Source organism: Xiphias gladius, chromosome 7, assembly GCF_016859285.1.
Source record: "Xiphias gladius isolate SHS-SW01 ecotype Sanya breed wild chromosome 7, ASM1685928v1, whole genome shotgun sequence".
Lineage (NCBI taxonomy): Eukaryota > Metazoa > Chordata > Actinopteri > Istiophoriformes > Xiphiidae > Xiphias > Xiphias gladius.
This window is the reverse complement of record NC_053406.1, coordinates 20150774-20176573: the sequence shown is the minus strand read 5'-3', so window position 1 is coordinate 20176573 and position 25800 is coordinate 20150774. Positions and strand designations below refer to the sequence as shown.

The 25800-nt window shown below is 39.4% G+C and overlaps 2 protein-coding genes across 4 annotated transcripts; one reads left to right on the top strand and one right to left on the bottom strand.

Annotated features, from left to right (window-relative positions):
* Positions 1-757: 757 nt before the first annotated feature.
* Positions 758-3609, bottom strand: txndc17 (thioredoxin domain containing 17). The gene is made up of 4 exons (XM_040130984.1): positions 3346-3609; positions 3070-3151; positions 1515-1590; positions 758-1261 (listed from the first exon to the last, which is right to left on the bottom strand). The coding sequence occupies exons 1-4, from the start codon at positions 3488-3490 to the stop codon at positions 1193-1195; spliced, it is 372 nt and encodes a 123-aa protein (XP_039986918.1). The 5' UTR covers positions 3491-3609; the 3' UTR covers positions 758-1192.
* A 792-nt stretch (positions 3610-4401) lies between these two features.
* kiaa0753 (KIAA0753 ortholog) lies at positions 4402-25486 on the top strand. Of its 3 annotated transcripts, XM_040130047.1 has the most exons (19): positions 4402-4506; positions 5085-5170; positions 6171-6464; positions 6609-6867; positions 7058-7167; positions 7279-7341; positions 7809-8030; positions 8862-9039; positions 9882-10069; positions 10258-10388; positions 10876-11031; positions 11579-11668; positions 15036-15123; positions 15364-15435; positions 15692-15862; positions 16109-16190; positions 16424-16544; positions 21937-22164; positions 24087-25485. In XM_040130047.1, the coding sequence occupies exons 2-19, from the start codon at positions 5156-5158 to the stop codon at positions 24238-24240; spliced, it is 2622 nt and encodes an 873-aa protein (XP_039985981.1). In that variant the 5' UTR covers positions 4402-4506; positions 5085-5155; the 3' UTR covers positions 24241-25485. The 3 variants fall into 3 exon arrangements, with proteins under 3 accessions (XP_039985981.1, XP_039985983.1, XP_039985982.1); XM_040130049.1 differs by lacking the exon at positions 4402-4506 and having other exon boundaries at positions 4515-5170; positions 15367-15435; positions 24087-25486; XM_040130048.1 differs by lacking the exon at positions 4402-4506 and having other exon boundaries at positions 4515-5170; positions 10879-11031.
* The last annotated feature ends 314 nt before the right edge of the window (positions 25487-25800 follow it).

Sequence of the window (25800 nt, the reverse complement as noted above, 5' to 3'; positions counted from 1 at the left end):
GAGGAAAATACCTGGGCTGCAGCAAATGCCCCAGCAGCGTAGGGATTTCAGGCACCGCTTCACCTACCTACACTTTTGAGGTACTTGTAACTTACTTGAGTATTTCCATTTAATACCACTATGTTCTTCTGATTTACAACATTACAAAAGGGAATAACTTTTAGCTGCTAGTTACACTTATGATTATGTTTTTAACCATTAAGATTTTGTGAGATTTTAACATAGAAAAGCTAATTTAATACAATACATTGTTAAAGATCAGATCCAACCTCTTGGACATGTTGACATGTTTCCAAAAAAAAAGCAGTTTCTGGTTGGGAACCATTGTCAGTTCAAGTAAAGATTGCGTTTTGCCCCCTAAACTTCTCAGATGATTTCATTTAAATAGCTGTAATTATCCAAACTTTCACAAAACAAAAAAAGAAATAAAAAAGGTTCCATTGATCATCTCTCTATCCCTCAGATTTATGAAAAACTGGGCTAAACTATTGAACGGTATATAAAGTCGTTAAAACAAGCACCGTCTCGAGCAGCTACGATGGTGAAATGGTGCTGACACATTGATGCATCAGTATTAATGATCTAATAAAGTTGCATATAATAATATATTAAAGGGGACATTTTACTGCAGAATGAGTAGTTTTACTTTTGATACTTCAAGCACATTTTATTGATAATGCATCCGTATTTTTACTTAAGTAGCGACCATCAGGGTCACCATACAACACATTACACAAGTTTTCTTCGGCCACAAACGTTCAACATCAAGCATCACTTTATTCAAGTCAAAAGAAATCACATAAAAATGGTCACAATTAAAAAAAAAAAAAAAAAAATTCCCCAAGATACTCTTTTAACTGCGAGGAAGAAATGTATCAACCACAAATTACAATTCGGGATGTACTGATTGCACATAAAGCAGAACAAGAAAAATGTGTATGAATTACATCCATTCTGTGTTATTCCACTATAGAATTAATTTAATAGCTGTGTATTACAATGATGCTCATTAGTTTAGTTGTACAGTTGCTAATTTGCATCAAATTACAGTGGGAGATGCATCTCGTCAATGATTATCAATATTCAATAATGCAGTAGTGCTGACAATTGAACAGCGGCGAATGAGATTCACTGTTTAACAGTGAAGAAATCTCGAAGGATTTATGAGTGATGTGAGCAGCACGGGATCCCTTCAGTCCTCAGTGAACATCATCTTCACCAGTTCTGCTTTGAAGCATTCCTCCTCCACCAACTTCTGAGGCTGAAACAAAGCGATTACACGGGTGGCTTTTAATATTGCCCTGTAATAAAGAGATCGACTGCCTAAAACACTCTAACTCCAGCAATATTAAGGATTAGATTTTCATATTCAACACTGTATAAAAAACTGAATATTAGCTGGAATTCGGTCTCTTATTATCTAACTTATTTCTAAGGGCCTTTCTGTAAAATATTTAAGATTTAGCTAGTCCACATTGATAAAGCAAGCAAATTGCAGTTGTAGTTATTCTTACTGTGCCATATCTCAGTAGGGTGGGAACTCCACTCAACTTCAGAGTCTTCTTGAAGTCATTATTTGGATTCTTCCAACTGTAGCATGGAAAAGACATTATTAAGCAGCTGATACGATGCAACACGTATGACAGAACAGGCTTGGGAAGGCTGAGGAGGATTTTCAGCTTTCCTAAATGACACTGTATGTGACAAAGGTCTAGTGTACAGTAAAAAGAAAAAAGAAAAAGTCCACTTTTATTCCCTCTATAAATAAAATCTTCCCTCCTTGCTCTATACAGTTCGACAATTAGGTGCCTAAATGTAAATGTAAAATGAGATCCACCTATACTCTATTGCTATAAACTATTAGTTTATATTTTAATGATCACATAAAGCAGTTAGTAATCAGGGCTAGATTACCAGCCGGGCAAAGCACTGCATATCATTTCTGTCTACATAATTTGATTAATTATAAATTTGTTAGAAATTTGCGCCACTGACGTTCATTGTAAACTACGACGGGTTCTTCATTGTCCATCTTGCAGCCTTGTGTTGTAGAGGGACTCTGAGTCAAAATCTAGTTTTATGATCTGCACTGTTTTAGTTTATGTTGTGGTCTTTTATTTTAAAGTGTTTTATCAATCTGCATCAATTTTGAAAGTGTGTCAAGTAATTATCACACAGAAAACTACGGGAGAGGTCGTATGATTTCGGCGTAGAGGTACTGTAAGGCTGAAACCAACAATTAGTTTCATTATTAATAGGTCTGACAGTTATTTTTTTAATTATACAGTGATTGTTCAGTCTACAAAATGTCAGAAAGTGGAAAATGCCTATCATTATTTCCTGAAGCCCAAGTGAACATATTGTAATTGCTGATTTTGTCTGACAAACATTCAACAACCCAAAGATGTTGAGTTTACTATCATAGAAAACTGAGAAACCAGAAAATATTCATTTATGAGACGCTGGTAACAGTGAATTTTAAAAATATTTAGCCAGTAAATTAGTTATGAAAAGTTGTTGTTGCCAATTAATTTTCTGTCAATTGACTAATCAGTTAGCTAGAATTTTCAGCTTAAGAGCACCACTTGGGTTTCTGGGTACCTGGAGAAATATAAAACTGTCATGAACAGTGGGGGTCAACAGAGGCCCATAAACAGGTTTTTGCGCCGTAGGAGGTTAATCAGGCCATGTTAGTAGTTTACCAAGTTACTGGTAAGTGACTCAACAAATGCAAAAAATGTCTTGTTTTTCCATTTCCTATTGTTATAAAATAAATTCCTTGGGTTTTTGGCTGTTGGTCATGCTATAAGTTAAGAATTTAAAGAGTTTGCTATATTGCACTGAGCTATTATAACCAGTGGTTGCCATTATTGAGAACATTTTATAAAGAAGATGTCTGATTCATCAAAAAAAAAAAAAAAAAATCAATAATGGAAACAACTGGTCGTTGCAGCCATAATAAGGTGCGCTCTTGTTTTGTGACAGCACTGGTCATGTGTGTGACTCAGGTGTTTAAATGAAAAACAGTTTGCTTTAAGATGTTGGAATGAAGAAGAGTAAAACACTGACTAAGCTCTCTCTCCAACTTGACAGTAGATGAAGACAGAGTCCTCGGGAAGATGAGTCATCTCTCCTCTTACAACTGGCTCGGCTGTAAGGGAAGAAGGTAAACTGTCAAAAATGACAAAATAAAAGTGCACAGCATACCCAACTTACTACCACAGCAATGAAAAGTTTGTTACAACAGGTGGCACGACCAAATATTTCAATCAAGCCAGCTCCAAATTGAAGTACAAGCATCCAGTAGCTATATTATATTTGACACGATAAAATATCTGAGTTTACCTTTCACACAGTCTGGACACCAGCTCTTTCCTTGGGCGTCTTTATCACCAGAGAAATAAGCAAAAATATCCTTCCCTTTTCTTTCAGACACAGCCTGACAGAATTCATCATACCCACGCACGGTTACTTCTTCGTAATGGGCCATCGTTTAGACCGAGGTGGTATGAAAATGCACCAAATTTGGGCTTGACTATGTGGCACTGGCAGGTGCTAGCAGAAACACTGCCGCTCGGCACACACTGGACCTGGTAGAAATACTCAAAACTTGACATAACCACTTCCGGTCGGTGCAAAGTTTCTTAAAGAGACAGTGCACCTGAATATTTATAGAGCACTTTGAAATATCCTTTAAGTGATCAAGTACATATTCGAGGTATTTTTACAATACTTGAACATTATTCATCTTTTCCACTACATTTCAGAGGATAATAATTTTGTATTTTCAGAGGAAAATAACATTTTTTATTATTATTTTTCATTATTTCCCTTCCTGTCCAGTGAAAATTGTATATCTCCAAACTTGGAGATTTTGAATTTGAATTTTTCTAATAAACTAAATAAGGATTAATTGTTCCTTACATACGTTGAGAAAATGCTTCTGCTTCTTGCCCTAAATAAACAATCTGAACCCTGGATTAGCTGGAAAATACATTGTCACAAAATCAAAAAACATGGCTATTTTTCTTTGGTCAAGTTTAAGTTCTCGCAGGACAGCAGTGTTACAGACGTATGATATTTTGCAGAATAAAATGCACTGTCGGAGATTACGCCACCCACCGGTATACAAAGTTGTTAAAATTAGTATAAGAAACACTACAGCAGTAAAATGAAACATACACATTATTGCACCGATAATATTAATCCAAAAACATAATATTTAATGAATAAACACTGACAGGAAAAAAGGTTTGGTTTTGTTCAGTTTTGACTCCTTGACGATCCGTACTTGGTACGTTCACGCAATGTTGGCAGAAGGGGAAGAACAGGAAAAGCACCGGCTATTCCGACTTGAGTTTTCTGAGTGATAACTTTGTAGTCACACCAGATAAACAGCGTAAATCAGCTTCGTTTGCCGAATATGTAGCAGCTCGTTTGCGGATGAAACCAGATGCAAACGAATTGTACAACTCATATAAGATTAGCTGAATGGGTTGTTTTAGTGTTAGTACTGAACTTTATTTTCATGTAACTGCCTGGGGTGGTGCATTTTTGTTAACCCGTCTACAGTTTTCTTTAAGATATTGTCGGTGTCAGAAATTCTCGATATCTCCAACTCGACAAGTCAGAGGCGGACGTGAACGTTTTTTTTCCCCACTCGGCTGTTCGTAATTACATTTTAAACGATATCACATGAACGCAGCCTAGAAACTACTTCCGTCTGGTTGAGCTTTGTTGTTGGCATGGCGGCGGTTCAAACTGTTGTCAAGCTTGGGCTAAAATTTAAAATGTTAGCCATTTGCTATATTTTAAATAACATGCAGTTAGCGAAGTCGTGCGCGTAGCTAATTTATAATCCCTATACAAACGGATAAAAATAGTTATAAGAGAAGTCGAAATGGTGGAATGGATGATTTTGGGATTAACTTGACGTTGGCAAACCTCAATTCAAAAGCATAGTTTGCTCGCTAATGCTAACTCTCTTTGGCATTACATATGTTGTTTTGTTTGACAGAACTTGGTGATTGTTTTTACCGTAATTACTGCACAGTTCACGCAGAATGGTCCCACGATTTCCGTAGGTCAGGAAAGTCAAGGGAGAGACTGGGTTGTTTTAGGTTCAACCCGAAACCGCGGCGATTTAACCACTGGGATGTCGCAAACCAAGGTAAACAGCAGTGGAAGACGTGTCTAAGACCTTTTAATATTCAACGGTGTCTGTACTACAAATAGCTCATGCTACCTGTTACAAGTGCACTCATGTACACTCCAGTTGCCATCTTATTTGGTAAACCATTCAAATCCAGTTCAGTCTGATACAACGGTCCTGCCATAAATCCTACCTTCATGAAGGTTATAAAGTTGATTTTTATGTTAAAACTGTCTTAGAGAGGTAGTGATTTACTTACCGTTACGTGGTTATTTATTGGAGTGTGGTGTGTGTTGCTTTTGAACTGTGTTGCGTTGAGCTTACGAGTTATTTCTAATATTGTTTCCACCTATTTCAGTGAGGATAGACTAGATACTAGAAACACCCCTCAGTACGGCACAGTGTTGTTCAACGGAACCAAACAGTACAGCCCCCAAAACGATCATAAAATTGAATCAACGCCTCTATAGAAAAGGTAGGATGTATTCTAGGGTCGTTGGCATTAGATTGAATTGGATTTAGCTAATTGTACCAAACACACTGGCAACTGGGTTCAAATGGAGTGAATGTCAGTAGAGCTGTTGCTACTATTTTGATAATTGAGTAATTATAATAAGTAATTTTTAAAGCAAGAAATGCAAAATATTTGCTGGTTCGAGGCTCTCAATTGTGATAATTTGTTTCTTTTCTTGGCCTTACATTATTGCAAATTGAATATTTTGGAGTTTTGGAAAAAATAAGACATTTGAGGATTTCACCTTGGATTCCAGAATGTTTTGATTGGTGTTTTTTTTCTTTTTAACCATTTTTCTTATGTTTTATTGACCATATGATCACTTGATTAATCATGAAAGCAATCTGCAGACTAATTGATAATTAAACTAACTGTCCCTTGCAGCCCTAAGTGACAGAAATATGTGTTGAGAAAGTGGTGTGAAAAGCATGATTGGATATCACAAGGGCTGTTTATGTCACATAAAAGACTGGTAACGACTGAATGTTATCTTACGCGGCATAGCTATTGTTCAATGAAGCCATCCCTGCAAGCGCCAGCAACCGTGCCACTCGTGTACGTCTGCCAGCACCCATTGTGATCGAGAAGCTGCTGCCACTGTCAGAGGAGCATGAGAATGTGGACAGCACTAGGAGCTCCATCAGTTTCACCGCGCTGTCTGAGGACAGGCTGCAGGCTGCTGTTAAGCTGGCCAAGCGAGATCTGAGACGAAGGCGCCTTGAGTCATTGATAAAATCCCCAGCCAAACCGTCTCAAGAGACCTCCCTCCTTGAAACAAGTGATGCAGAGCTGCTTCAGGTAATTCCAGTTCATAGTTTATAGTTAATAAACCATCTCTGGGACAATAAAAACTATCGATCTATAATAGTTTACTGGTTTACTCAAGGAATGATTGCCGCTTTGTTCGATCAGGGAACAAACTGACTCTTTGTCTCTCTGTAGGAGCTCGCAGCCACTCCAAATAAGACAAAGTTAAAGGCCTCCAGTCCGAAAGAGAATACGGCCCATCCTGGAGCAAAACAAACATCCCAGAAGCGTCACATTTCTCCAAAGCCACGGGGTGGCCAGTCACCTCCAACCAGAGACCCTGGCCCAAGGCAGCTGGGAGGAGGCAAACAGGCTCCTTTAAGCCAGGAAATCCACAAGCTACAAAATGAGCTAGAAGTGTATATTCAGAAAGTAGAAGAGCTAGCCTACAGAGGTAACCTATAATAAACAGCTTGTTACTGTAGGCCCGTGTCTCACTGTGGACTATATGTTTAAAAGTACATTGTAGAACTGTAACAGTTAACACAATTTTGGCACCCACCACAATAAACATACTTTTCATATGGTTTTACATTTCATGCATTGTGATGAATACTAATGATTGCTCTGATTTAAAAAAACAGGGGAAAAAAAGGAGCAGCCACTGGAGCCCGAAGAGCAAAACAAGTTGGAGATACGCAGAAAGAAGCAGGCAGCCCGATCAGCACGCAGCATCTATGTTCTCCAGCAACAGGTATTCAAACCTGGGGCAAACGTATTTGAAAAATAAACCTTCACTTTTCACCTTGACTTTTCATTTGATCAGCAGCTATAAACACTGTCCTACTAATTTGTTATTGGATAGGTAAAAGAGGTACAGGAAGATATAGAGAAACTACGAAGCCAGAAAATGTGGGACACCAAAAAGGTATGTCATCAGCATTGTCACAGATTTACTTTTATGTTGAACTGAGACCATTTCTTTATTTGGTCATAATGATGAACCATTGAAATCAAGAAGTAAAATGACCTTCCCTCAAAACATTAATGTGTTACATGCCATTCATGTATCCAAATTCACCAGTGAGTGGTCTGAAACCACACTTGTATTAGTTTTATTTGTTTCTGTGACAGGCTTTAAACTAAAAAAAAAAGACAAAGCTGTTTATTTTCCCCTCAAATCAGTAACAAGTCATAACTATGATGTTCAAATAACACAGTTTTATGTGGCAGGATTTTTTTTGTCAACCACAGTTAATTAGTTCTTTAAATGAATATGATTCTGTGAAAAAGAGATTTTGTGAGGTTTTGCCATCTCTACACCCAAGAAAAAAATAATTGAGATATCTGTTTTTACTCTATGGTAAACTGCTTTACTGTCTGTTCTTCTTTCAGTCCACTGCAGTAAACAGGCTTGCAGCTGCCCACCGTGGGGCACTCAGGGCCTTACAGGTTGTCATCCACCAGCTTTCAGATCGATCTCATAGCAAGGTACCTCCTCATTACAAAGAGCTGGGCCAGCTGATTCGCCAGCTCTCTTTGTGTTCAGCTAAGGTCGAAGTGGGCCAGGGTTCAGCTGTGCCTGAGACAGCCCTCGACATCCTGCAGAAACTAGAGGTGTGGAGCATAAAGTGCAATCAATAACGAATTTGGTTATATCTGTTTCATTGCTTTGGCTCTACTCCAGCACAGTAGATTTGAAATGTAACAATAGCTACTGTATGAAGCACGTCTTGTACATTGTCTTCCAGTTTTAGGGCGGTATAGCAGGATTATAATCCTAAACATACTGAAAGATCAAACAGCCTAGAACAGGGATTTTTTTTTTCACAGGCCACATTGGTCACCTGACCTCGAACCTAATGAGCATGTGTTTTGTTTTTTTTTCTTTTTCTTACTGAAGACGAAACTAAAGGCAGAACCTACCTTGCCACAAAAACATGCATCAAGTGAAGATAACTGAGGCACATGTCTGGCATTACAAGGGAAAATACAAAGTGTCTGCTGTTGTCAATAGGTCACAGACCAACTTTTAAAAATAACGACAAGTTAAATTTTCCAATTTTTTTCTTTCCTACAAAATTGTGAGATAATGTATAGAAAGGTTTACAGTTCCTGCATTATTCATTTGAAATGTAAACACCCCCAAATTAAAGCTGAGAGTCGGCGCTTTCTTCACTTGACTTGTTTCATATCATCCTGTATACTTTATGACTGCACCGCATGTGCTATGTGTGCATAGTGTTTCTGTTATAAACAATTGTCTTTGTTACATTGTTTATTTTTGTGGAGTAAGCTGAAAAAATAGTTTGGGTTTCTGTATTTTTTATTGAAGTAATTGATATTTTACTTTATTTGTCCACATATCCAGCTTATTTTATGGAAGGACTCTTATTTTTTAAGTGAATAATCCAAGTTTTTTATTTCTTGTCACTCTCTACCTCTTAGACTTTGGATTCTGCCCTCAGTAAACAAGAGGCACTCGAAAAAATACATGCCCAAACATGCCCTCCACACAGGACGTCTCCCCATCACAACGTGTCACCTACCAGTGTGCTCAAGGGTCCCGACACCTCAACTGTTCGAGGACCTCGCAAACCTGCAAATCCCAGAAGAGGTGTCCGTGGTGAGTGTTTCTTTTGTGTTGAATAGTTAGCATGTTTAAAAGCCTTTGCTTCTCCTTAGTTGGACCTTTGTGCATGTGTAACTTTATAAATAATGGTCTACTCAGTTTCTGATTTTTTTTTTTTAACCTTGTGAAACAGTAATTAATACAATTTGAACTATCTGAATCTAACATAAATGCAGTATTATCCTTCATATTTTCTTATTAAAGGCAACGGCCCATTTGCTTCAAACTACGCAGAGTAAATTGTATGTATTCCTTATGATAAAGAACAAACTGTCTAGTCTCCTGTGTATCCGGAAGTCAACTAAGGGCTCTTGTGCAGTTGTGCTTGGGCCCCCCACTGTGCTTAAATGGCTGTACACAGGCTGAAAACTGATAAGGGGCCATGAAGATGTGATAGAACAACAGGAACTGAAGTGCAGAACTCTGCAGAACGCCTTCAGTCCCCCGCTGCTTAGTCTTATGAGCAGTTCACTCCTGCTGGTTCCGATTGGGCTGAGAGGCATCCTGTGGAAGAGTTGCCACAAACACGTACAATGAGCTGAGATCTCCTTGGAAACAAACATCCTTTTGTATTACTTAATTCCCCATGCCTCTTATCTGGCAGTCAGTAGGGATCCAAGTGGTTGTCAAGAGCATTAGCTAATTTTCTTAATCGGTGGTGTCATGTTAGTGCATAATGCTTCAGCCCCCCAGTTTGCACACTGATTTACTTGTGTTTAATAAGGAAGAAAAAGAGTATAGTTTGTTACCGTAGCTATTCCCAAACTTCTGTTTTAGTAGGATTCAATTGGGTAAGATCAAAAGAATTCATAGGTTTCATTTTTCTTTTGTGACAGCCGGTAGGAGAATGGCCCCACAGAAACCCAGAACCGCTTCTCACCAGCCCATGAACAGAAGAGAGGTGTTGAGGGCCGGCCTCGAGAGCCTCGCCCAGCAGAGGGAGCTGCAGGGACGACCTCAGACAAACACCAGCTGGAGAAAAGGACTACACTCTGAGAGGAGGAAGGCTGACATTATATTGAAGGTGTTGGCTCAACAAAATTCAATACTGAATTGAATATGCTAAAACACACAAAAAGTGCCTTATATTTATATTAGCAACAGTGTGATTTGGCTTCTGTCAAATCCACTGAAAAGACACGTGTGCCAGAAGTGAATATCAAGTGACCATGTGAAAAATCTAAACGTATATTTTCGAATTTCTTTTCATAGCGTAATCAGATGCGAGATGCAGGCTTCCAGCAGCCTACAGTCTCCTCTCGGCTCAGAGAGAACGAGCTCCCTCAAAAAGAGCACTCTGTGCCCTGGATACCTACATCGCCTCACTCTCCTCCTCCACAGCGGTGAGGCTCTTATATCTCTGTTCAGCTGGTGACACATTTGATTTTTAAAGTCATCACATATTATTGTTCACCTAGTATAGCTTTCTCTCAGTCATGTTTAACTCAGACGAGATGATTATTGTTGTTACATAACAAAGGCTACACTGTTGGAATGTCCAAAACTCTAATCTCACGGTTAGCATCCAGTATGAATCAATATGTATTAATCTGCTCATTAACGCATTGTGAATTCATGTGCTAATTGTGGACAGAATTAAATTTAAAATAAAAGGAAAAAGAAGACAATCTATCTAAGAGCGTCAAAAACACTGCAGTGCTGTAGGTTCCTCGTGTAAAAATGGCTCTTTCTCTTCACCTTTCCGCGATATTTCTTCTCCATATTCCTCCTGCTCAATTCCCCAACCATCTCTTCTGACTTGGTTTAATGAAGTGTATATCTGCTGGTGCCTGTGTTTATTATCCTTTCATCCCTCTGCTATTATCTCAGCAGGTCCCCTCAAAGGGGGAGACCAGAGCCTCGATGTCTCTTCTCTCCAGTGAAGCCCTCACCGAGCCCTCCAAAGCAGGAGGTGGCTGGTGGTTTTGGAGCAGAGCCTGTCCTGAGCTCTGAAAAGAAGAAACAAGCTCAGAATGAAGCACTAAGGTGATGCCCACCTCCTACAAGTTTTTACCTGATTTAATCTCTTCTGCTTTTCATATACTTCAAAATGAAATACTATCATTAGTATTTCACACAATACTTCACACATTAGATTATCTGTTTTAGAAAAAGACAAAAAAAACCCCAGAAGAAATCAAGGGAAAAGAAATGTTAGAGTCGTCCCTCTTTATTCAGTGAGTTATTTCTAACCTCTATGTCAAACCCCACTTGCTGAGAGCCACAGGCAATACTCTGATTCTAATTCGAAGTTAATTCCTTTCAATAAATTAATCTAGGTGCTTGCTAGATTGAGGCCATTTCTCTTTATGAGTGATTAATAGCTGGCCTGTTTTTAGTGATTATAAACACGTCACTGATTGAGTATTCCACATGTCTCTGTTTAACGAAATTTTAATTACTACAATTTTGCTCTCAAATTAAAGCAGCCCGATTTTTAAAGGTGAGGATTATAATTTTTTTTTTTTTTTGGTGAAATGCTTAATTGACCTTATATTTTTTCTTCAGTTTGATGAGTACTGGCTTGTTACAGGAAAGCCTGGTTGGATAAGATGACGATGCAGAGGTTGAGGGAGCTCAACCGGCTGAGTAAAGAAGAGGCTGAACGCATTCAGAGATTAAGGTACAGTAGAAATATAACAGTTTTAGTAGACTTACTTGCTAGATATTGATCCAGCCAATTATCAAATACTTTTTCAATTCCATTTGTACCCAAATTTTACCTGCTATAGACACTAAATACCAGAGTAAAAATATGCCAACAATTAAAGAAGCCGACTGAAATAAAACCATGCCTAAAACTCCTACCTAATGAGAAAAATTAAACTGAGCTTGATCTGGATAGGATAAATATATTGGCAGACAGGATTATAACTCTCTTCATTCAATTCAATGCAATTTTATTTATACAGCGGCAAATCATACAAGAGGTTATCTCAGGGCACCTTTCATATAGTGCAGGTCTAGACCGTACTCTTTATAGTTATATTTACAGAGACCCAACATTCCCTCATTAGCAAGCACTTGAAGACAGTGGCCAGGAAAAACTCCCTTTTAACAGATAAAAACAAACAGAACCCCGGTTCATGGGGGGCAAGCGTCTGCCCCGACAGGTTGGGTTTGGGGGGGGCATAGCACAGTACAGGTAACAATAATGAGACTAATGATAAAACTAATAATTATAATAATAGAGTGAATAACAATACTTATAAAACGAAACATAATAATAATAATGATAATCATAATAATTGAAGCAGTGGGTGTTGAGCAGGATCATGGGGGCAGAAGGTGGTTTGCAGTCCCAATGTATCTCTTGTCTTCATAGGCCACTTATCACTATACAATATATACAGTACAATATAACAATAATTACAATATTATATTCATACACATATACATTGTCCTGTACAAACATTTTAGGTTATTTAGGAAGAAGACTCATTTCCCGGCAATAATGCCACTTTAAAAAAAACACCTAAATCTTGCTGCCAAGCCGAGGCCATAATCCACACAGTAATCTGCCATACAGCTCAATGTGCCAGGCCTCACAATTTAATGAACAGTTACATTGGGAATTATAACATCTACGTAAATGCCTACAAACAATAGAACAGAAAATAATGGAGGTTGTCATTGCAGCAACATCCCCTCGGCCACAGAGAGAGCCTATGTTCCTATAGATCACTACACGTTTTCTAATTAGTCATTGAACAGTTCAGCTCTACGAGGCCAGCAACAAACGACAGAATGAGCAGAGCATAGGTGGCGGTCAACATTTGCAACGCTGTAATTACATCAGCAGTGAAGAGAATAATAACGTAACTTTATTTATATAGCACCTTTCATACATAAAATGCAACTCAAAGTGCTATACATTTGAAGCATAAAAACAAGATCAAACAAATGCAGCAAGAACAAATAAATACAACATCACAGATGAAAATACATTAAAAGAAATTAAATAACAGTTAAAAAAAATAAATATAACAAGAATAAAAACAGGCATAAAAACATGTTTAGGGGAAAAGACATATATTAAAAAATTTGTTTTAACTAATAGCCTTCTGGTAAAGATATGTTTTGAGTTCTTTTTTAAAGATGTCCACAGAGGTTGCCTGTTTGATATACAGGGGCAGGGGGTTCCACAGCTTTGGTGCATAATTCATAAGGGCAGCTTCTCAGCTTTGTTCGTTGGGCACCTTGGGGATGATCAGAAGGCCGGCTTTGGAAGATCTTGGGGCTTTTTTCGAAGTCTGATCAGGTGCTACTTGGATGATGATCTGGTATGCAGGCATCACACAATGTTGCAACACCAGTCTGGTCATATCGCCATCCTCTGTTACTGGTTCTGTCAGTGTCCTCTAAAACTGCGGCAAGCAATCGAAGGTATTCAGTTGCAGGTTTAAGCGTGTCCACTTTACTTGGCTTCCGGTCTGGTCGCATAAGTGGCACCATGCGCTTCAAACGGGAGAACATATTGTTCAAGTTCCTGATTCTCAGTCATTCCTTAGCGTTGACCAATTTTCTTTTTTGTTTTTTAGCTTCAGTGAAGTCTTCGACAACAAAATTCAAGCCGTCCTTTGCTCGTTTGAACTTTTCAATGTTGCTGTATACAGGGAGCGCACAGTCACCCATTAAACCCTTCAAAATATCCTTCATTAAAGTTGTGCAGGTTTGACCTTTGTGCCTCTATTTTCACACACAAAAGCACAGCCCACAGGCTGGATTTTTTTTTTTTTTAACTCACCTGGAGAACTTTTTCACCATTTACTTTTGCAAATTCCAGGGCCTTGATCATTTTGGGCACAATGGGTTAGTGGAGCACTCGGACGGAACCGCATCATGGTTAACGTTATTTTCTCCGGCTGGGCATTTCTTGCTAGGACAAGGTGAAATGTCAGCCAGTAAAGAAGTCTGTTGTATATGTGCTCCTCCTGCTTTTCCACTTGCCACAGTCACAGTTATTCCCTGAACTCAGAACAACTATGAATTAAAGATTGTTAAAACAAGTAAATTACAGTAAGATACCAAAGCCATCGAAAAAAGTACAAAGAAGAACTCTACTAGTATAGAGGGAAGGAAAAATCTTTACACGATTTCTGTGTAAATTTTACAACCTTTTTACACTTTTTGATAGAATCGAGCTTTTTTGAAAAAATCTTACAGTTAACTTTCAGGTAGAGAGCTGCAATCAGAGAGTCATTATATCTTCCGGTGTTGTGGGGCCTGGAGACGGTTGCTCCACCTGCTACCGCTGTTAACAAGTATTGTACAAACCCCGTCACTTGTTAACAGGTGATAGGTATTTCACAATAGACCCATTCACAATGAGTAGAGAGATTATTTCCTGTATGAAATGCTCATGTCACATTCATCAAATTAATCTCTTTGGACTTGTTATGCCTTGAACTGATCTCAGCTTGGAGTCGTAAGTAGCATGTCAGGCTTTGCAAATTAGTTCATTGGTTTCTGCGGTGAAAGAAGCCAGGATAAATTCACTGCAGCATTCTCAAGGTTTGTCTCTATGCAGAGTGGTGATAGGTTAACAGTTTTTCCCTTGTTTAAGTGCAGTATATGTGAATATTTAGCCAAACATAGAGCCTGATATATACAACAATTTTGTGTGAATCCCATTAGGCTTGAAATCCATTGTGTTTTGATTAATTATCAATAATGAAACAAGTGGCTTAATAACATTAATCACTTAATAGGCTCAAAAGGGATAATTTTTTGGAAATTATGATGTAAACTAACTTTTCTGTTAGTTTCTGTTTCTATGGGTTAAAAAATGTCTGTCTTACATTTTATTTGAATATCTGTCAGAGTCCAAGCTGAGCTACGTTTGACCACTACAATATATATCTTAATATTATGTTTTGATAATGTTGTCAGGGAATAAGATCTCTTGTTTAATTTATTCAAGTTAAATCTATCAGCCTCAGAACTTCTTCTGTGACAGCTTGCGATGTGGGTGTGTTTATTGTTTACAGGTCTGAAGTGGTTTCGCCAACTCAGTGGGCAGAGAGAGCTGAGCAGAAGGCCAGAGAGAGAATTCAGCCCCTGCTAGATGAGGCACAGGTAGGAAGATACAATGAATCTCTTGTCGACACAGTGCCAGATTTTCCTGAGCTTTCCTTTCTTTTTTATGTCACCCAAAGAAGAGGGAGAAGGCAATCAATACATTTTATTTTTCCTTAAAATAAAACAGAGCATGTATTTATCCTCAGATTTTCCGGATTTTTTTATGGACTAAATGGGAGTAAATGATGATTGCTTTGGATTGATGGGACTGAGTTTGTTTTTGTCTGTGTACCTCAGCAGATTGGAAAGTCCAGGAACAGGATCAGCCCCTCTCTGAGAAATCGGCTGTCTGAGCAGGCTGCAGAGAGGGTGAGCTGTGCTGCTGTTGCCAATTATGCACAGGAGAGAAGCCAGTTTACCTTGCTATTGAGCAGAGTTTGGATTTGTTAACATGGCCAACATTAAACAAGAACTGAACAATCGTTCCATTTAGCCTAATAGTCAGCTTATATACTGTATCTTACTATAAACCAATCAGTCACAACTTTAAAACCGGTAACTGGTTTCAATGTTGTGGCTGATTGGTTTATTTGTTCTGTTTTTTTCTGCATCTTGTCCTCCACAGGCAGCAGAGACTGCCAAGCAGCTGAGTGATGCCCTGCTGGAAGATCTTTTAGAGGACACTGCACGGGTGGTGTGTGAAGCTGAGACAGACAGACGGCTGGAGGGCATGGCCCAGTGTAGGCTGCAGGCGCCCACCCTGGAGAGTATGCTGCTTCGTATGGAGGAGATACAGGTGAGAGCTGCCCTACAGAAAGGCCCACCAACAAAAGGTTGCTGTGGAACCCGAAAGGTCACCAGCAATCGGTTTGTTATTTATAGTGAGCTGTTATGACAGCTGTGGTCTGGTGTTTTATGCTGATGCGGGGTCTAGACTTTATGATGTTCTTCAGTCTGTCTCACACGGCTCACTATTGGCAGGTGGAAAGTATGTTTATAAAATGTGTGTCTGTGTTTGTTTTTTGTGCGTGTGCCTGAGCAGAAGGATCAGGAGGAAGTGAGGAGACGGTTTGCTTCTATCACCTATTCAGACTCTATTTACTGCGACGAGCCAGGAGCAGCAGGTAAAACACTAAATGGTGTTAAAACATTGCATTTAGAGAAATGATTTCCCTCCTCTCCTGTACTTGGAGACAGTGCTATAACTGACAACTGTAGGTCAAAACTTGTCATTCTGATTGTATGCTCTTTTTCTTTTTTTCCCCATCTGTCTATCCGTCTGTCCCACGCTCCACCCCATTCCTCTCGACACGCACTATCACTGCCCTTTCCTCCCCTTCCTCTCTGTTCTTCCCAGGAACCCAGTGGCATGCTCTGGGCTCAAGGCCAGCCGCTCCACAGCCAATTAGACTTACCAGGCCAGTGCTAGAGCAGACCTCTGCAGTTGATATTGTCCTAGAAAAACCGGTGGAGACTGGGTGGGTTACTATATTCTTTACCCTTTTTACACTCACATAATTTCTCTGTCTCATCTGTTGCTGTTTTATTCATGTTAAAGAAGCATTAAGAAAATTTTGGAGTGTTGCCGGAATATTAACTAAAGTGCACTATCAACCTTTGAGCTATTTCACTTCCTTTCCAATCTTTTGAACTGAAGGTTGAGGTCTTAGCCTCCAATGCTCTGGCACAATACTTGGAATTGCATAAAATTGTGATATAACCCTCTTTTAAAAATATAAATATGGAAATGGTCGATTTTGAGAACTTGGAAAGTCTAAGGTCACTTTTAACGGGGAAAAATAGATGTATCAAATTGCAGTTAAAGACTTCCTGTGGTTTTACTATGAAACTAAGAACAACAGCAGCAAAACCACAGGAAGTCATTGACTCTCGGCCTAATTAGGCCTCTAAGACTTAATGAAAAGTAAAGTGGCTAATGTTTTGGTTTTTTTTTTTTTTCAACAATGCACATTCATTGTCCGCATTTTTTCCACATTTTTCCACATTACGTGTCGTTGCACTATAATCACTCTCCCACTGGGAGGTCTTACTCATCCCACAAAACTCTCTTGGTGGCTGCCATACCAAGGGCAGAGTCTGTTCCTGACCCTGGCAGCAGACTCCACAGAGAGTACCTCTACTGCCCAGGGCTTTGGTTACAGCAGCTTTACTGCTTAGACTAATGAGGAACTTGGAAGGAAGAGAAAAGAGAGTGGAAGGACTCAAAAGTTGTTGACACAGACAAGCCAGCAGGATGTTGCTTCTAACAAATTCAAGCAGTGACCATTAGCAAATTAAAGTCGGTCAGACTTGCAGTGCTTCAGGTTCAGTTCCCTCAGTGGAAACTTTGCCCTGAGATCCTCTGTGCCTGTCACTCATCTTCGACTCTGTCTTCCTAAGGCATCCATCAAATGATAGCTCTGTTTTTTGGCAAACATAACACAGGTGCTTGGAAGTCAATTATTAAGTGTCTAGTCTTTTTGAAGAATGTTTTTTCAGTACTTATTTGTTTTCCAGAGGTATCCAGTCTTACGGCGTCTTAATAGGGCCAAGGTCATTTGAGATATGACAGCTGATTTGTTCTGAAACTCCCTGAATCTGTGTAGGATATAAACTGAGATAGGCCTGCCTGCATGTCTTTTATCCTCAGTCCAAATTTACCTAAGTATTGGCAACCCGCTAGATCTATTCATGTTTTATTTTTTAACTTATTGAATCACAGTGGATGTAATCAGGATTTTTTTCAATGGATCAATAGAAAAAAATACTTTGATTGTGATCTCTACAAGTTGACCTAAATTAATTTAAAAAATAGAACACACAAGATTAGTGTGTGTATGGAACCCTAAACAGTTTTCAAGTATTAATCGTGAGATAATTAATAATTCAGTTTTAATAAGGTGTATGTTAAAGTAGAGAAAAGTGTATATATAACTGTATGTCGTTTTATGTGTGGTTGTGTAACATTACAAAACAGAGTTTCAAATTAAAATCATCTAATTAACTAATCAGTCAATGAGCTTAGTGTTTCAGCGCTCATCTGCTTTTTACAAGAAGCGGTTGATTTTTATTCTGGTTGATGTTTTTAATGGGTTCTTAGAGTAATGACTATTGGTTTCTGTTAGTACATTGATTCATACGGTGCCCTAGTAATCATTGATGTTGACTGACAAATTCAGCAGCATGGAGCGTGGGTAGTTTTGCTGTTTGCTGACTCACACATCACGCCGGCACAGAATCTCTGTTCCACTAGATGCTCCTGAACATTTCCACTACAATTACTTTTGTCTGGAAAAAAAGACATCTTCATTTTCACATTTAATTTAAATTTTTGTTGCCAAATTCAATAGGCAAATGACAATGGGAGCTGTTCCGCGTCGGCACAGTTATATACAGTATTCGTATATTAAAAGGGCTTAGTGAGAAAGATTATAGCAATGAAGGTTACATTTGTCATGGTTAGTGACTCTACCTGCTGAGAGATACATTGTAAGCAGAAACTTTCTGTAAGGACAGTTACAGGCATATAACAGCCCTTTTTCAACAGTGCTTTGTCAGCTAAGAAGCAATGAAGTTGAGAGTAGAGAGTCACTGAGTGTGAGATGGAAAGAGAAAATGTGTTTATTAGGAACATTGTTTTATAGAGTTGTCTTATGGGGCCAAGAAGGTATTTTGTGAACTGATCTGAACTGTAAGGAGGCCTGTTGTTTCCGCAATACCCAGACAAAAACACATATTAATACACCAAGAACCACATTAAAAGTTACAACAAAGTTGTTGCAGTCTGCAGCAAGCAGATCTTGTTGATTTAATGCACATCATCATCATTTAGGACATGTCAGAATGCGTCAGTCTTTAACAGGAAGTAAAAGGATCTGAGTTTCACAGTAGACCTTTGGATAATTGTGAAATGACATTAGCTTTCATTTGCAGCCTGAGGAAATGAGCTGCATTAGTGAACAGCTAAAGCTAACTGTTCCCCTCCTACACTGAAATGAGCAACTCATGCAAGAAAACGATCTAGATTTAATGATAATGCCTGGTTTTGATGCCAGATAGTAACTAGTGACCTCATTAAAGAACATCATTTTCCAGATAATGACAAATGTTATTTTGATGAAAACTTTAGTCTCAGCAGATATTCAAAACTGCAGCCTGCTCCAGTCCAGTCCAGATATTTGTATACCTGCCAACAGGTCAGATCATTAATACTTGTGTGAATTGACCAGTGTAAAGCTTACCGGGCTTTGGAAGAGAGTCAAAATGGAGAATTATTGATGAAACTGATATAATTCTGCTTTCGTGTTGCTTATACAGCAAAGGATTAAGAGAGCACTTGCGTCTGTTCCTACAGAACGGAGGAATATAGCCTAAAAATGCAGTTTGTTTTTGTATTTGTGTGGGGCTGTGTTAATCCTCCGTCAGTGATGAATTTCCAAGTGTTCAGTGAAGCAGAATGGCGAGGTTTAATTTGGGGGGTTTGGAACAGCATGGTGCTTGAAGGGCTCATCATGTGTGTTGTTTCAGCACTGATTAGTTGTTTATAACCCACATTTCTCTCGTCCCAGAGAGACACATCAGTGTCTGTCGTCAGCAGGAAAACAGAGTCATGCATGCAGAAATGTGACACACACACACACACACACACACACACACACACATGGGCACACACATTTGAACACACCAAAAAAAAAATTATGTGACAGTGACACAGCTTGCAGAAGCAGATATTTCTCAGTGTGCCTGTCACTGGAGGCCCTTTTCATTGTAATTCTTGATGACTAAGAGGGACACTGGCAGGCTGTTATTGGTTATAGCTTTCCTTATTTTTATTTTATTTTATTTTTTTAGATAGGGGAATGCATTTTTCAAAAGAATTACTCTCTGATGATTTGGAAAAAAAATAAATATAGCAGATCTCATTTCATTGTTTACAGCTGCTGTGGCTCTCCTGAGCAGCTGTAAAGTCTCTGTTAAGGTTAGTTGCATTTACGTTTTAGTCTTGACTTACAATAGCAGGGCCAATCAGTGAGCCTGTCCTCTTGAGAAGTATTTCCAAAACAGCGTCTATAATTCTGTACCTTTGCTTGTGGGAGTGTTATCCGATGACCACTCATGCAATGGAGTGACACATTTCATCTTTGGAAACATCAGCAGAGCGGCAGATAAGATGTTATGCATCCATGATGAGGAGCCAAGATACAGACCCTCAGGACGCCCCCCGACGGCTAATGCTGATTGACCCAACACAGCTCCATCAGCAGGTCAAGCCAATCAATGAAAAGATGAAAGCCCACTCTGCAATATTCTTAACCTTTCATGAATATTGTTTTATTTATTTATGTGCCGTCTGAGTCCCCCGCCGCCCCCTTTGTTTGCAGCAACAATTGTCCTCTCTGGACAAGTATTTGAAGCAAGCCAAAAGCTGTGCACAGTGAATGGCTGCTTGGCTTCCACCATCTGCATCTGCATGACCCCAGTGTCGCCTGATTGTTTCAAGCAAAAGAGATTGTTTTTTTTGTTTTGTTTTTTTTGGAATATCAAAGATGTCTGAGTAAACAAGGAAATTTCCTCCACACTGTTCATCCCCCACCTGCTTCTTACCGCGCTGGTCTTTCCCGCTGTTCTCAAAAGCTCACTAGGATTTCTGTGAATCTTGCTTGAATCACCACCTACGATCCCGGAGCCACATTTGGCTTTGTCGTACTTAGCTTCAGCGCAGCCTCCATCGCTTTTGATATATTGGATATGGCGCTATCCTTTGCCAGGTCCTCAGTTTTCCCAGTGATGCACCGCTTGACAAATGTGAAAGTCACGCAAGGTGATCTTGCTAATAGCTAATGCTGCTCATCTCTTTTGGTTTGTGTGCATGAATGTGATGGGTAGAGAATGTTTTTTTAGTAATTCAACCATCTAATTGGTGTTCCCTTGTCAATCGCTCCCCTCACAGAAACACACATACCCTTGTGAACACACAGGTTTACTGACATATTAGCTATAGATGTGATATACAGTTGTTCATTGTCTTAAAGCACTTTAACTGAGCTTTGTAGGGCAGAATAGAGTGACATTTCTGATACTCCAATGTTTTTAATCATTCACATCATTTTTTCACAGATAAATATGCAAGATTGGTTTTGCCCTTGGAGAAGATCTTTTGTGCCAAAATGTTTGAATGGTTTTTGTTGACAGAAAAGGCAAGCTGGTCCCTGTTCGTTTTTGGAGAAAACGTGGCTGCTATTCTGACTTTATAAATTGGCAGATTGCAGAGTGCTGTATTGTTGCTTTAGCTACACTGGCCCTCAGATGCCCATCAGACAGAAAATCGACCCATTGGAACTGGAAGCAGAGTTGACCGTGCTGGCACTTTGATATTTATGGCCACCCCATGGTTTGCAGCCCCCACAGCCAAAACAGAAACAAGTTCAGCTGAGGCCGGGGAGCACAATAGAGAGGCACTTTGCTTTGGTAACTGCTGCAACACTAAATATAGCTCGGAGAGTGCTGTCGCAAGACCCAGGCTAATTTGTCCAAGCAGAGAGGATTATAAAGCCAGACCATGGCAATGCCCAGCTGAGCCCATACTCTGACAAGGGGCAGACGAGGGAGCCGGTCTGCGCTCTGACACCTCTCCCAAATTCATCATCCTCAGCCTCATATCGGGCAAAGCCGGTATTTCTGGTCAATCCCAGTGCTGCAACCCATTCTGGCTCCCTCATCAACAGACAAGTTTACCTCTTCTCCACAGCTGTAGCCCTCAGAGGCCCATTTCCCAGTTCATACAGTGCTGAACGGTCGAGGTATTGAAAAGGTGTCGTAGAGATCTACCTGTTCGCCTCTCCACGCTAACATCCTCTTATGTTTCCACAGTTTTCTGTCTGAGAACAGCCTAATAGAAGACGCATCCCAAGATGAGCAGCAGCCAAGAAACAACACCGTGTTCCCGGGCCCAGTGGAGAGAAGCAGGGGGACTGTTATCTCTGTGCCAGGCAGCATGCTGGGTAACATCCGGCGGTACCGGGAAGACTACGAGGCCTACCTGCGTGTTGTGGCTCATGAGGCTGTTGGAAGCTTCAACCCCTGGGCCATCGCAAACAGGTAAAAGACTAACATCAAAGGCACCAAGTAAAAGTTTCCTAACATCTCTCTGGTTGTCAGAAACCGTAGTGAAACAGTGCCAGTAATAAATTCAGTAATGGTATTTCTGTCTTTGAGGTTTTATAAAAATATTTCTACTGCATATTAGCAGTATCACATGCTCAGTTTTGGTAACCAGAGCCACATAGCAGCAAGATTTGTCCTTCCTGCTGTCTGTTTTTTTTCCGTGGACGTGTTTAATCGACATAATGTCAAGTCAGAAGAGCTTTTCTCTCTGAGAGGATCATGCGGAGTTTATGGTTTGCATGCGGTGTCTCTGGTGTTCACCGTTGTTCCTCTCTCCCACTCACAAATTTGCATACTTCACAGAATTCTTAAATTGGAGCAGTGCAGAATACGGAAGACTCCCACCCAGCTTTGTGAACAACTTTGTGATATATCAGTTCTAAACTTCTGAAAGAGAGATTCTCAATTGTCAGTGTTTTTTATTTTTATATTTTTTTTAAAGATTTGCATGGGATTGCAAATAGCTCAATTAATAGTTTTTTCTTATATTCAGAGCTGAAAAAACTGCTGCCCTGTCCCAGCCATGGGATCTGATTTTGTGTGCCACTGGCTCATTATCAGTCCCACATCAATGAACCAAAATATTCAAGAGATAGATCTGTACTCTTCTGAATTTGGAACAAAAAAGGATATTATGTGAGGCGAAGTCATCCAATTATCTCAGTGGGTTTTTTTATTTTTTTTATAGGTTTGTACACCCCCTCCTTGCTATTCTGACACAGTGCAGAAACCCATCTGTACGATGAGATCGTAATGAGCAGCCCAGTGTTGCTGTGGGGCCACACCACATGGAGGATCTCATTCATTCTGTCTGAATAAAAACTGCAAAATTTCAGGATAGCCAAAAACCACCAAACTTAAATACTAATAAGGGTTCAGTGGTTGGATGAACTTGGGTTTCACTATTTTTTTCATACATTAATATCAATATTGTGCTGTACAATTACTTACGTAAATTAACTGAGAGCTAATTTTGTTTTTGTGGTGGGATTTCATCATATTTGGAGCGTTAAACATACAGAATATGAAGGGTCCTAATGGTGGTTCATAATCCATAATGGTAGATTCTTCACTGTGTTCTACCCTGTATCCAGTGTTGAGAGCAAAGTCTTCTTGTATTGACTGTTCAAAAGTACAGGTGGTTCAAAAAGACACAAGTACTCTGATTGTTGTCTTGCTAAACCTAATGATTTGACATTTTTGGGGCTCTGTAACAGTTTACACCACTTTCACTTGACCTCTATGTCCTTGCCTCAGTCTGTGTGCGTGTGCGTGTGTGTGCGATGACCTGGATAATGATCAAAACACTGGAAATTAGCTTGGTTCTACACCCGGCTCATCAGTCTTTTGAGTTTTTTTTCTTTCATTCTGTGCCTTTCAAGGCGAGGCACAAATTTTTTCATGTCCAGCTCTGAAAGTCAGTAGACACACTGGTCAGGAAAAACTTGCTTTAATCGGACCTCTGGCGTTTTTGCAGATAATGACACAAGACTGATGATTTAGATTTTCTTTGAAATCTCGGGAAGCGAGCTCAAATGATACTTTTTAAAGTGATGTACACATTTATTGTGTCCCTTGACCTTTTTAGTAAGCTATTAATTATAAGCTAGTCTTAGATCTGTTAGTGAGAAAATAAAATAGTTATGGGAAATATTATAATAACAATTAGTTGCCACGTGAATTTTATTGTAATATATGGTCTTTTTTTCACTTGCTGTGATGCAAAAAAAGTTTTGTCAAATGTTAAACTCAGACTTTCCAATCAAATTTGACTCTGTATATGTTTATTGAACTTTTTAAAATTGAAAAGTTTTTGCAGTATGGTTTTGAGGAAAAATGTCTCAAACATCCCACAGCCTGGCAGAGGAGCTGCTGTCGGAGGCTCTGGCTGACGTGGCGGCAGAGTTTCAGGACGTTGTGGAGGAGTACGCCGAGGCCGTCTTCACTTCAGAGTTTCTTCAGCCGATCCAGTCGCCTCCTGGTCCAGCTGCAAAATTGGTCAGCCAGTAGGATGTTACAAGCATCTTGGATGTAGCAGTTTCTTACTGATTACTATAATAAGGTATTTATTTTGGTGGAGAATCTGCATTTTCAGACCAGGTTCATTTTGTTGAAAAGGGACTATGATTCTTTTATTTTTCTATAGTTTTGCAAGTTTCACAAGCAGTTATTTCATGTTCGAATGGAACTCTTATTTTGTTAATACACGCAGATCTGAAAACGTGTAGATAGATCACTACTTTGATGTGGCAACATATGACTTTATTTAATTGGGATTGTAGATATTTTTTAATGACGCTACAGCAGATGAGATTGTTGAATTGCACGTGGAGCATTAGTCACATTACTCTTTATGGTCCATCTGTATCTGTGATTGAATTCCTCTGGGAAAGTTAGTTTAGTTTAGATAAACCTGGAGAGACCATCATGACATTACAGAGGATTATAAGATTACCGCCCTCCCCTTGCACTGGTTTTAAATCTCCCTGAGGATTACTCACACTTTCTATTTTCATGTTGGAATATGGAAATAAATTAATTGCATACGGTCTCTACCAAATTGATGCAGGATAAGATCATGCGTTTAATCTACTGTAGCATGATTTCCTCCTTTGCTTTAATTGCTAAATAAAGGGTGTAAACACAGTAAAGGGCTTTATTTCCACTCACTGGTTAATGTATAACACCAGTAAGTTATATCGACTGTGACGAGATACAGGACAGGAGAGGTAAGAGTAACGTGTGTGGACATGAAGTCTTTTCTTTTTAGGGTTTATTTTTTATTTTATTTTCAATACATTTCTTAATTTCTGTTCATTTTTGTCACAGAGCCAGATAAAATATGCCCCCCTAATAAATATACTGTTGGTACTGACCAACTAAATCCTGCATAATCATGGTGATAAGTGTCAGTTCTGCATGCAAAATAAAACAGACCTGGCAGACAAAGAAAATGTCTGGGTCCCTGGAGCACTACATGAAAGCCATGAAGACAGAGCAGAGGGGACACATCCAGATGTTGCGCTGGCCTGCGGGGACCAGCCTTTGACAGGGGACATACAGTGACTGAATGAATTAGTTCACATTGAATCAGCTGGCCCTATTTTCTCTCAGGCTGGGTTGTGTGTGGGCGTCTGAATACGTGCAGGCTTTCACACGCTCGAGCACAGTGCAAATTTCTTCTTTTTCGATCTAGGACAAATAGAACTCGGTAGTCTCTATAAGCAAGCGGAGTGTTGTTGTCTTCACACTGACATAAAGAGCTGAGGTTGTTCTGACACTGGGGAATGGGAAACACTAAACACATTCAATTATTACGTTCATTTTCAACAGCTAATTTCTAATTATTTTTCATTGCAATGGTGCAAAAATTTTAAATGTTTCTGCCAAGAGACGTTTAAAAGACAAAGCGGAATATACTGTATTTTCATTTCTGCCCCCTCAGCAGCTACCACTTAGCATTTGACTGAGAGACTGTTTTGTCAGCAAACCAGAGAACAGTGAAATCAGTTCCCTACCTTGTTATTAACTTTTTTATGTATTTCTTTATGGACGGCGAACATTGCAGTA

Excerpts from the sequence above, each read along its gene's own strand:
- txndc17 (XM_040130984.1), bottom strand. The coding sequence starts at position 3,490 with ATGGCCCATTACGAAGAAGTAACCGTGCGTGGGTATGATGAATTCTGT. Across the intron at positions 1,591-3,069 it reads CAAGTTGGAGAGAGAGCTTA|TTGGAAGAATCCAAATAATG; the intron begins GTCAGTGTTTTA and ends TCCATGCTACAG. Across the intron at positions 1,262-1,514 it reads CCCTACTGAGATATGGCACA|CCTCAGAAGTTGGTGGAGGA; the intron begins GTAAGAATAACT and ends GCTTTGTTTCAG.
- kiaa0753 (XM_040130047.1), top strand. Across the intron at positions 6,465-6,608 it reads GTGATGCAGAGCTGCTTCAG|GAGCTCGCAGCCACTCCAAA; the intron begins GTAATTCCAGTT and ends GTCTCTCTGTAG. Across the intron at positions 22,165-24,086 it reads CCCTGGGCCATCGCAAACAG|CCTGGCAGAGGAGCTGCTGT; the intron begins GTAAAAGACTAA and ends AACATCCCACAG.